Source organism: Neolamprologus multifasciatus, chromosome 3, assembly GCF_963576455.1.
Source record: "Neolamprologus multifasciatus chromosome 3, fNeoMul1.2, whole genome shotgun sequence".
NCBI lineage: Eukaryota > Metazoa > Chordata > Actinopteri > Cichliformes > Cichlidae > Neolamprologus > Neolamprologus multifasciatus.
This window is the reverse complement of record NC_140441.1, coordinates 34771535-34783975: the sequence shown is the minus strand read 5'-3', so window position 1 is coordinate 34783975 and position 12441 is coordinate 34771535. Positions and strand designations below refer to the sequence as shown.

Below are 12441 nucleotides of genomic sequence, written 5' to 3'. Positions count from 1 at the left end.
TTAAAATAAACTTAATAAAACTCCAATAAAATTTAGGCAGATATTTCTGCTTCCTACTCGTCTGCAACACACCCACCATGTTTCAAATATTCCTGCTGTTTTTGCGCTAATTTTAGTTTCTGCTCGCAGGAAGTTCATGTTGAGCTCAGTGAGTTTGATCTGAATTCATATGTGAGAAAATGATTACACACAAATGAACCTGGAGCAAACATTAAAATGAGCAGAGAGACTGAAAGAAAAGAAAAGATCGCAGCTTTATATATTTGTGATAATGATGTGAAAGAAAAACGTAATAGTATTAGTATTAGTAATATAATGAATTATGTTACTGTCTCTGCTTCTAAACACTGGTGCTCTTCCTTATGCATACAGCAGGAGAATGATGGAGGACCTGTGATAAAGATTGTATCAATAATAAGGTTAAGCAAGTGTCTTTCAACATGTCGCAGATTTGTTGTACGGACCTGTTCACACTGTCTCTATAAGTTTTGTAAACCAAAAAAGCAAACAAAGGTGTCTGCTCAGTCAGGAGTGTAGGGGGAGGGGCTCTAAGTTGACCTAACGGGCTGTGAATGGACAGCAGACTGCAGAGGGAAGTGACGTCTCAGGAAGTGAAATGAGAATAGAAGTGGATGGTGAGCGGTGTACCGGTGAAATAAGATAAACGTAATAAGACAAACAAACAGAAAACAAAGCGGAAAAGGAGAACAACCAGCAGAGTGAAAGTAAACCTGTAATGTGGAGGAAACGGACAGTGAGCGCAGTGTAACCGTGACAACGACACACGAGGACGGATTTAACGTGATCATAAAATCGTCTCCAGACGGTCGTCGTTCGGTGAGTGGAACCAGATTCAGCTACAACAGCGATAAATACGCCTGTAGGGAGATGAAGAGTGCTAAAATACTGAGATACGGATCTCTGATGAATGTTTGTAGGGATGTGGTTCAGCAAGATAAACACACCCTGATTGTGGAGAAGACCAACGGCGACTCTACTTCCTGCATGACACTCATGGCCATTGATCAGTAGGCCTTGATTAGTAGTCGTTGATCAATGGTCATAAGAATTTGGATATTAACAATCATGGAACTAACCTCCCAGCCCATTGTTCATTCAGTGGTGCTAGTTTCAGTCACTGTGCAAATGTATTGTTTGTAAGATTGGGGAAACCTGCAGTCAGCTGAGACTGAAGAAGTCACTTGGATGAGTGACGAAAAGTTTCTCCCACTGAAAACGCTACGTCCAGATGAACAGAATCAACCTTTTGAGATTTACTTACCTGGATGATTAAGCACGCATCAAGACCTTATTTTATTAATATATTTTAAATGATAGCAGCACAAACAAAATATTTTGCAGCACAAACGTAGCACAAATGTTTGACATCAATTTTGTTTGATTTGGGTAATGTGTGTGTGTGTGTGTGGGGGGGGGGCTGGTTGACCTTTTGACCTTTAGAAATTTTTATTAATATTTTTATAATGATTGCAGCACAAACATAGCACAAACGTTTGATACCACTTTTGTTGGATATGAAGAACGTGGCGGGGCCAACTTCACTCAAATCCACCGCAACGATCCTTCTAATCCGGGGAAAAGGAGGACGCATTTGTGGGCTGCATTGGGAGCAGACTTTTAACTGGGATAGCCTTCATCACCTGGCTGTGGCATAATCGGCCTCCAAAGGATGCGGCCTATGAATTGGGACACAGCTATTGACTTATCTTGGACTTTATTTAATTTAGACACACAGTCAGAAATGTTGAGATTATTTAAAAAATGATATTGTGCTTATAAACATACTATTTGTTTGTAATATTGATTAGTGTGTAATTAAATAGTCTAGTAAATTGATGCGTTCTCATAAACGTGTTGAATGAATCCAGTGTGCATTTTAAAGACAATAGTAAACTAGTTAAAAACCCATCGTATTGTTGGGGAAGACCATGGAGAGAATGAAAACAGATGAAGCGGATTTTTAGATACTAACAGTCTCTTCTCTGGGGATCAGAGTGGGTTTCATAAAGAAAGAGGGACGATGGATAGTTTATTATGTTTGGAATCAGAAATCAGGAAAGCTCAAACAAATAAGGAAATGATGATAGCTGTCTTCTTTAATACAGCCATACAACATGTTATGGAAAGAGAGACTCCTCATTAAACTCAGAAATCTACGAGTAAATGGATAATTGTTCTATCGAATTATAAGATTGATGAAAGAATATAATTATCCTTGTTTTTCCTGCTCTTCTCCTGTCCACACTCCAGTCCAGTAGGCGGGATTAATGCACCTGTAAGCTGATTTGTCAAACGCCATCAGGCCCCGAAGAAGAACAGAGGAGGACAGCACTACTGTGGTAGAGGAGCGGTGTGTGTGCAGACATGGCTGCTGTTGATGAAGCGGACTGAACTTAGAGGAGAGACACAAACTGAAGTATCGATCCCGTCACATCAGTGTGGATCTGATACCAACGTCTGTATCGCTTCTATCGATGCTTCTATCGATGCTTCTATCGATGTTTCTATCGATGCTTGTATCGATCCGCTCAGCCTGAGTTGAAGCAGCAATGAGTTCAGTTCAGTATCTGAGAGAGTTCATCAAGGAGAGACTAACTGCTGTTTGTGCGGAAATCTTCTCAGAGGTTCAAAAAACCATCGTCCAGTATGAGGAGGAGATCAACCGTCAGCACAGACTGCCGGATATCAGCCGGAAACCTGACAGAAACTCACACATCATAGGTATGGACATGTTTTTAACTCTGTGCTGTTCAAGCTCAGATTCTTCAGTGTGACTGACTTTACTAGAAGATGTTAAACTAGGTATTTATCAGTGCTGTGGGTCAGTGTCCAGTGATGGACTATGTTGGACTGGTGCAGGTCCATGGTCACTGATAGGTTAAGTTTTAAAACATTTTAATGGATTTATTTTATTTTTCTCTAACAGATTCCAGTGTTGAGTACATCAGGCTTCAGTGTTTTAGATCCTCTGTAAACACTGAGACTGTGCAGTAAAGATCTAGTTAGATGTCAGCAGAAAACACATTTAACAAGTTGTTAACAGACTTCTCTGAAGTTAAAGTGAAGCTTCATTTAACCTCCTAGGACCTGCCGTCCACATATGTGGACATCACATTTTGGGTTATTTAGACCAAAATACTCAATTTTGCTCTACAAGGGCCTGATATCCACTTACGAGGACATTGGTAAATTGACTGATTCTTATATAGCGCTTTTCTACTCTCATGGAGTACTCAAAGTGCTCAATACAACATGCCTCATTCACACCCATTCTCACAAGCACTTTATCTATACATAGTGCTTTCTAACGACATTCATACACAATGTCACAATTCATACTCCGATGGATGCATCGGAGAGCAAGTGGGGGTTAGTATCTTGCCCAAGGATACTTGACATGCAGACTGGAGGAGGAGGAGCCAGGGATCGAACCACCGACTTTCCGATCAGTTGGTGACCAGCTCTACCTCCTGAGCTACAGCCACCCCAAATTACCCTCCATTATACTGTCAAAATTTTAAACGAATATCCTTATATGTGGCTCTTATATTTCTTAAAGACAAAAATAAGGTAAAAAAAAAAAATCTGGTAATTCTTTGTTTTTACATTCATCAGGCCCCAATATGCCCAAATATCAAAGTGAAATTAAAAATGCATGTCGTGGAAGAGTTCGGGTCTTAGGAGGTTAAAGAAGGATTTCACACAGTGATGTTTTCATGGTGTCACCCTGCAGTTTAGTTTAGTGAACTTTGTGTCTTTGCTCACAGTGAGGGGCTTCAATGCTAACATGGTAGCGTGTGGCTGTGAGTGTGCACAACTATTTCCCTGAGCTGTTGTGTGTGTGTGGCTCATAATGGGTCATATGACAGGCTGATCATCATTTATTCAGGTTTTGAGCCATGCTTTTAAAAACATTATTATTATATTACATATTATTACATTATATTACATTATTATTATTATTATTATTATTATTATTATTGTTGTGTTTCTTTGTTTGACAAGACTTCCGACAACAACATGACTGTGAAGAAGAGGGGGGTCTGGATGAGCAGCAGGTCTGTAACCAGGAGAGGAACTCCAGTCTGGACCAGGAGGACCCAGAGCCTCCACAGATTACAGAGGAACAGGAGGAGCTCTGCAGCAGTCAGGAGGGAGAGCAGCTTGGACTGAAGCAGGAGGCTGAAGGCATTATCGTCTGGACTGATGAAGAGCAGCTCAGACTGATGGAGACTATCTGTAAACCTGAGATAAAGTTACACAGAATAGGTATGTAAAACTGTGATGTTTTATTTATTTATTTATTTCTGTTTTTTTGTCTGTCCCATTTGGCTCTTTTGCCATCAGAATTATTGTCTAAAGGCGAAGAAAGATGCCCAACGGATTTACTTTACCAAATGGACCATCCCAGCCTTGCCGTAATGATCTATTTGATTCACCTTTTATTGTTTATTTTCTTTTTTATTTTCACTTGCTAGATACGGGACAGACTTGAATGAGGAAAAGAAAGAGGGGGGGAAAAACAGCGGAGAAGAGGGATGGGGTTAAAGGGCAAAAAACAAAAAACAACAAAATAAGTGTGATGTTTTATTAAAAGTGAATATGACTCACAGGCGTCACAGTGGAACAGTGGCTAGCGCTGTTGGCTCACAGCAAGAAGGTCCTGAGTTTGACTCCACTATGTGGCCGGGCCTTTCTGTGTGGAGTTTGCATGTTCTCCCCTTGTTCACTCTCCAGAGACATGCAGACAGCTGGGTTAGGTTAGTTGGTTGCATTTATTTTCAGAGGCACAGAAAGAATTGAAGGTCCAAAAGTAAAAAGCAGCACGAATGAATCTCTTCGGCCTAATTTTCTGTTTTCATTTACATAAACACATTTTCACCATTAATTCACGCAAAAAGGTGAAAATTAGTGCATAAGAATTATGCAGAATGAAAGATGTGAAACATCTGAGTTTCAAATTTCCACCCACTGCTCAGACAAAATCTACACAGAGACACAAAGCCAACAACACAAGTTTCATTTTGTTCTGTTATCAGTTTAAGTTAAAGAATTACATGTTTCCTCTGCAGCATGGAAATCTTTAGATTTGAACAGTTTACAGGTCTGAGTAAGTATGAATAAATATTTCTATTCTGTTTTGGAAAATATGAATTCAGAGTTTCTAAACTGAAATTTATCAGATGAAGAGAGTTTTCATGGCATTTCAGGCACAGCCAAAACACTGTGTAAGAGAGCTCAGGCCCAGCATGCCAATCCAGACATCCACATTCATTTAACAAAAAACATTTAGTTATTTCTGGGGCTGCCATGTTTAGTCTACCATCAAAATCGTCCACCACTAATGTAATAGTCAACTTGTCGTGTGAAGTTTTGTAAGATTTAAGATTGTAATAACGGACTGAAACAGAAGATGGCAGCACTGCATGTACAAGAATGACAGCTGCCGTTATACCCCGAAGAAGAAGAAGCAGCAGTGTCCGGTATCATAGCTGTGTCCAAATTCAGGGCCTGCATCCTTCGGAGTCTGCATCCTTCGGAGTCTGCATCCTTCGGAGTCTGCATTTGTAGGCCGATTACGTTGCAGCAATGCAATGAAGGCTGTCCAAATTCAAAGATTCCTCCAAATGCGGCCTACAAATGTGTCCTTCATTTTCCCAGATTTGAAGGATGGGTTGGGTGTATCCTTCGTGGCCCAACCTATCCCAGGAATCATAGCGCGCCTCAGCCAATTTACGTTCCCAACAATGGTGGCAGCTACTTAGTTTTAATATTACTCTTTCTGGGTCACAAAATTAGCTTTTAACATATTTTCAGGCAAAAATGTAGCTGTGTAAACTTCAGATATCTGCACAGTTTATCAAGATATCACATATTTGCAAAAGTGCTCTGACATTTTTCAAGACTCCTGTTACCCACCAGCTCGATAGCTAGCCAGGGGTTCAAGGCACAAGAAGAAAGAAGAACACCGAACTCACAGAGTTTTCAACCCCCCCCCCCCCCCCCCCTTCATTACTCATGTTAAACATGATATATAAGTCACTCAGATACCTTGAAAATGTTGTTTGTCTTTTTTCAGTGTTTTGATCCTCAATAAATCAGTTAGGCTGAGATTCAAGTTGTAATCTTTACACAGCTGAATAAATGTCAAGCAGAAAACTGATTAAACAGAAGTGTAAGATGGTTGAGAATTTACTCCAGTTATATTTTAGATAGCAAGGAGCAGACGGCCTTGTTTATTAAACTTCACTGAAACAATCTGCAAATTTCATTAAAATTGAATAAATCATCTTGTCTTTATTTTTAGTTAGCACATACCTTAAACACTTCAAGCTGTAAGCTAATGATTGTTAAATAAGAGCAGACACATGCTGGTGCAATAAGTTGTACATTTTACGTCCAATGGACGCATGATCTGATTAGTCAACTAATCGCAAAAATAATCTGTGACTAGTGGACTATCAAAATAATCATTTGTGGCAGCCCTAATTAGTTCATACATCATAGACATTCAGGTATGTGACGTCAGTTGAACTTTGAGCTTTACTAATAAGAGTGTCAGAACTAAACATTTGCATCAGTGCCCAAATACTCAGAGTTTTCAAACCTCCTAATTTTTCACATTTTTACCTTTTAAATTTCAGTAGTATATGTGAGCAACATGCTTAAGATGTAGAGATCTGTTAATGGTTTAGACCAGTAAATATTTTCTCAAATGTTTGTTTTGCTATCATTTTATCCCGTTTGTGCCTTTAGATGTCCATCAGCAGCATGCTTTTAAGGAAGAGGATGTTCTTACAGACCAGCAGGTCTTTAACCAGGAGAGGAACTCCAGTCTGGACCAGGAGGACCAACAGCCTCCACAGATTAAAGAGGAACAGGAGGAACTCTGCAGAAGTCAGGAGGGAGAGCAGCTTGAACTGAAGCAGGAGACTGATACTTTCAAGGTGACACCCGCTTATGAAGAAAGTTCCCGCAGTGAACCAGAACCAAACAGCGAGCAGCTCCTTTCTCACAGCTCTCCTGAAGCAGAGAGCCGAGATTATGAAGAAAATGGGCATGTGGACTCAAGATCAACTAGAAATGCAGAGCTGAAGAAGAGACATCACAGTCAGAGAGTAGACAACACTCCTGTGTCAGTGAGTCAAAGTAGAACAGACACAAAGAACAAGTCTGTACAATGTGACGTGTGTGGAAAAACTTTACCTGATAAATACAAACTGATTGCACATCTAAGAGTTCACACAGGTGAGAAGCCGTATTCTTGTAACACCTGTGCGAAAAGATTTTCTGACTCATCAGCGTTAAAAAAACACAGGAGAATTCACACAGGTGAGAAACCTTATTCTTGTAGCACTTGTGGGAAAAGATTTTCTGACTCATCAGCGTTCAAAACACACAGGAGAGTTCACACAGGTGAGAAACCATATTGTTGTAGCACCTGTGGGAAAAGATTTGCTACCTCATCAACGTTGAAAACACACATGAGAGTTCACATGGGTGAGAAGCCATATTGTTGTAGCATGTGTGGAAAAGAATTTATTCAGAAGTCACATTTGGACTCTCATGTAAGAATTCACACAGGTGAGAAGCCATATTGTTGTAGCACCTGTGGGAAAAGATTTGCTGACTCATCAGGATTCAAAACACACAGGAGAATTCACACAGGTGAGAAGCCATATTGTTGTAGCACCTGTGGCAAAGGATTTATTCAGAAGTCACGTTTGGACTGTCATATAAGAATTCACACAGGTGAGAAACCGTATCCTTGTAGCATCTGTGGGAAAAGGTTTGTCGATAAGGTACAATTAAAGAAGCACATGAGAGTTCATACGGTTTAAAACGTATATACTTAGAAAATGTGGGACAGCTGTGAGTCATCGCTGAACACCTGAGTGAAAAGATGATGCATATTCAAATCTTTTTTTTTTTCCAGAGCAGTAAAGAACTCTCAGCATTGTTTGTTCAGTTTATTACATTATTCTATTAATTGTATCAGGAAAACTGATTTTACATTTCATGAGGGTTAAAGTTCAGTATGCTCCTGTTCTATTGGTTCATTGTATAGCTCTGTTGTTTATTAATATTGCTTTATATCCTATATTGGGACATATGGACCCCAAACCAGTCTTCTGGTTAATAATTGTAATCATTTGCTCAAGTGAGTTTTTGTCACAATAAAAATGAAGAAAGTGAGCAACAGTCAAGAATTGTGTTTATTCTTGTAAGGGAGCAAAAGTATCAAAAAACAAGTTTCACGCTTGAAGGGGGAAGTCCCCAGTACATTTTGTCAGTCCCACCATCCTTTGCCATAAAACTGTCACACAATAGGGCTTTTGAGTTGACGTCACGCCGCAATGCATTGTGGGAACACAGCACCAATTTTGGGGTCTACGAATCAAAATAAACACACTGTGTTGGAACGACGACTACAAGATGCTTAAAAGCAGCTGAAAAGAAAACGGACGGTATAGACACCAATTGCGTCCAGAGGCGAAGCAGCGGTACTTGCAGAAAATAGCGTGCATTGGAAATGTGGACCCATATGAAATATGGCCGTGGAGTAGAAACCCTGAAGACCAACCACTATTGACATAGCCTGACATATTTTCGTACCTTGTCTGTGGAGTCAGCGCGTACAAGTGGTCATTCAAACAAAGGTAAGTCAGCTCGAGTACTGCAAGTGAAATGCGTTTGATTTCCCCCCGAACATTCAAATTAGTGCAGCATAAATTCATTCATGAGGGGAAATTACAGTGAGAACATGTGGAGGCTGTTAGATGGATAACATAGTGAGTTCAGTGCATTGATGTGACATTGTCCTGAAGGATTTAGTTATTCTGTATGGTTAAAGAAATTGCAATGATTTATTCATATTTATTATAAATAATTCTAATTATACATATTGCTTCCATGTTTGTATCCTGTGTCACTAAAAATACATTTTGTTTTAGTTTTATACATTGATTGGAGAATCTCCTTATCATATTAAGTGATTCATAATTGTCACTTTATGCTTTCTCCATCTCTAAAGTGATTACATCCTTGCATTACATACTTTAGGTTCATTTTCTGCAGGCAGGTTTCTGACAGAGAACAGGCAGATTTACACTATAACCTGCGGCGTTCTATAGATGGATACATAAAGAAATGAAAAATTACATGTATGTGCTAACTTTCTAAACACTTTGTTACATTTATGATAAAGTAGATAAAACACATTTGTGTCCACCTTGGCTCATAGTTCTTGTCTTTAAATTAACTTTGCCTGTGTGTGTTTCAGGTCCTGCACTCTCAAAGACTGAATGAACCAGCATTGCAGCCATGGGTCATTGTGAGCATCACAGGGAAGGTTGAAGCCGCCCACTGCACCTGTAAGGCCAGAGTCGCGGAGACCTGCACCCATGTCACTGCTCTTCTGTTTAATGTAGAAGCAACAGTGCGGATCATGGCACAAGGACTGTTACAGATGAACCTGCATACTGGGTTTTGCTGGGTAATGTGACCAAGATACAGTCAGTGGTTGGCCATAAAATAGACTTCTCCTCTTCAGCTGCTCAAAAAAAGGCTCTTGATCAAAACATAAACAGACCATCCATATTGAAAGGTAAAAGGAGCCGTCCTCAAAAAAAGAAAAAAGTCCCACCTGCTACTGTGGAGGAGTTGTCACTGCTATAATGCCATAATGTTTTATCTAGGGGTCTAGATTTATACCTGTAGTGCACTGCCATGTAAATAATTAGCATTTACTGAATATGTACTGACTGAGTCCCACTGTTCAAAGGTTGAATAAAGAAACAAACAAATTTTTGCCTTTTTTTTTTTTCAAATTAAAACCACTTTATAGAACATCATATCAGTTACAATGTAGAATCCATGTCATTTATAGTTTACAAATGACAGAATGTTTACACAAAATCATGACAGTGTTTTTTGTAGAGATTGCACGATACCAGTTTTTTATGTCCGATACCGATACTGATATCATAAATTTGGATATCTGCCGATACAGATATGAATCCGATATAGTGTGTTTTTTAATCAATAAAACGGCTTTTTTAATATCTTGCTGCATTTTGTATAAGTTCATACTCAAGTTTAAATAAACAACAACACTAAAGCTATTCTGTTATACCTGTATGTAAAAAATACACTGCACCCAAAATATTTCATAGTTCAGCAATACTGATCAATCTAATTAACTTAAACCTACTCAATCCTTACTATTCTGGTATTGTAAAGCAGAAATATTAAGCAACCTAACTAATAGGGTTGCAAACTCCAAGCAAAAAAAAAAAAAAGGGAACGACCCCCCAACCTTCACCTCATGATTCTTAATCGACGTAATCAACTTTAATTTGATAAAGTGTGGGGAAAAAATGCACAGAAATCAATTATTTTTCAAGAATAATTAAATAGATTCAACATCTTTCTTCAACAGAATTGCAGACTGCACAGATGGTATCTTTCCAAAGGAAAAAGTACTATAGCTTACTAGGGTATATTAGACTTAACAGTTACTATATACAGTAATCGGTCTGTGAAGGTTCTCAGTCATCCAGGTCATCGTAGTCAAAGGAGCTTGCAAAGAAAAGCGTCTGGACTTCTTTGAGTTGCTTGAAAATGTTTCACCTCTCATCCGAGAAGCTTCTTCAGTTCTAAGGTCAAATGGTGGAGAGTCCCAGGTAGAGAAGACAGATGGTTTGAAAGAGGAGTGAAAGAAGCCATCTATGTCCACTGTGAGCGACCATCTTTGAACAGAGGCGGTGGTTTACGACACCAACTCTCTGCCATCTATAATCCAGTTTTGAGATCCCTTCCCAGACGCCTTAATGCCCACTCATCCTGGGCCATCTGACCTCAGGAATTCGCATGATAAGGTGGGGCCAGGTTTCACAATGAACTCACCCGAAACTCTGGCTGATTGGGACCCACACCCAGTTTCACACCTCGGCTCAGGCGATTAGAGGATCATCAGGGGGTCCTTTTGTCCCTCTGTGGGGGGACACTCCCACTAGGTTTATATCTGGGACTCTCTACCATTTGACCTTAGAACTGAAGAAGCTTCTCGGATGAGAGGTGAAACGTTTTCAAGCAACTTAAAGAAGTCCAGACGCTTTTCTTTGCAAGCTCCTTTGACAATATACAGTAATGGACTTCTATATATTTTACATCAGATTAAAACTTTGGGTGTAAGATTTAGATAATTATTTATTAAAAGCTAGACATTTTAAATGAGAATAAGAAAGAAAAGTATGTCTTTGTGCCCCCTTTTCCCTGTTCATGCCCTATCGGTCCCCCTGGCTAAACTTTGCTAGATCCGCCCCTGCACAGTTACGAGCCATCAGCTACGTAGAAAAGGATCCTGGTGTGGAAAGTAATATTAAATAAGTTATAACAACAGCTTATCAAGCTTAAACGTGTTGCTGTTGTTTAGCTGCTGGTTTCCTCTTTCTGGCGCGAAGTGGGCTAAAAACAAAGAAGAGAGACGGACTCGCGACAGAAAAGCCGATCAGCTGATCATTGATCAGTTTCACGATTGAAGTAGCAGCAAGAAGAGGCAGTCTCTCCATATATCGGTTGTTAAGCTTAACGTGGGAATGCTTTACAAACATTCAGAGATGAACTTACACACTTGCTTTACTTCTCTCTGGGGTAACTTCCTCGGAGATAAAATGCTAGTTTGGTAGCGAGGCTACAAATACGCACAGCCGCTCTATCACGTGACCACACTGCTCCGAAGTGCTACGGTTATGAGCCGAGTTACGCCGTGTCGCAAGTTTTGTGAGGTGCTTTTTTTGATATTTAATGGATCGGATTACATTTTTTTTTATTTCTCTCCGATATCCGATCCAGTAATTTACGTCAGTATTGGTCCATCTCTATTTTTTTGCGGCTGAGCCCTAATTTGGAGCTTATGGTACGATATGATATGAGGCGGACAACAGACCGGTCTAGATTTAAAGGTAGGCACAAGCCTGTTCAAAGCAAATTTGTGCATATTGATGAATTCTAAATTATTTGTCTGCCGAGTTGATGATCGTCACCGTTAATTTGGCTCAGTAGTAGTGTTTTTCTGGATACACTGTGCTTTTTCAGCATTCAAAGATTGATGACACCGTGTCAGAGCACTGGCTATGAATTTCAGAAGGATCAGGCCTTAACTTAACAGAAAAGTTAGCAATAGTTATTTTCCTATTACAGCTACATCCACTTCTGTCGTGCTTAGGCTGCTCACTAGGGCTGGGTATCATCACTGATTTCTATAATCCATTCGATTCTGGTTTTCAAAGCCTCGATTCGATTCAACTTAGCCTCAGACAGTCAGAAATATTATAATTCTGATCATTTATCAGTACTGACTTCATCAGAATTGTGAACATCACCGCAGATGCCTTCGTGTGAAAATAACTGAGAATA

The 12441-nt window shown here is 39.7% G+C and overlaps 1 protein-coding gene across 1 annotated transcript; it reads left to right on the top strand.

Annotated features, from left to right (window-relative positions):
- Positions 1–415: 415 nt before the first annotated feature.
- LOC146522767 (uncharacterized) lies at positions 416–9843 on the top strand. Its single transcript, XM_085153201.1, has 4 exons — positions 416–837; positions 2272–2742; positions 4027–4290; positions 6778–9843. The coding sequence occupies exons 2-4, from the start codon at positions 2571–2573 to the stop codon at positions 7860–7862; spliced, it is 1521 nt and encodes a 506-aa protein (XP_085009327.1). The 5' UTR covers positions 416–837; positions 2272–2570; the 3' UTR covers positions 7863–9843.
- The last annotated feature ends 2598 nt before the right edge of the window (positions 9844–12441 follow it).

Excerpts from the sequence above, each read along its gene's own strand:
- LOC146522767 (XM_085153201.1), top strand. The coding sequence starts at position 2,571 with ATGAGTTCAGTTCAGTATCTGAGAGAGTTCATCAAGGAGAGACTAACT. Across the intron at positions 2,743-4,026 it reads CAGAAACTCACACATCATAG|ACTTCCGACAACAACATGAC; the intron begins GTATGGACATGT and ends TTGTTTGACAAG. Across the intron at positions 4,291-6,777 it reads GATAAAGTTACACAGAATAG|ATGTCCATCAGCAGCATGCT; the intron begins GTATGTAAAACT and ends TTGTGCCTTTAG.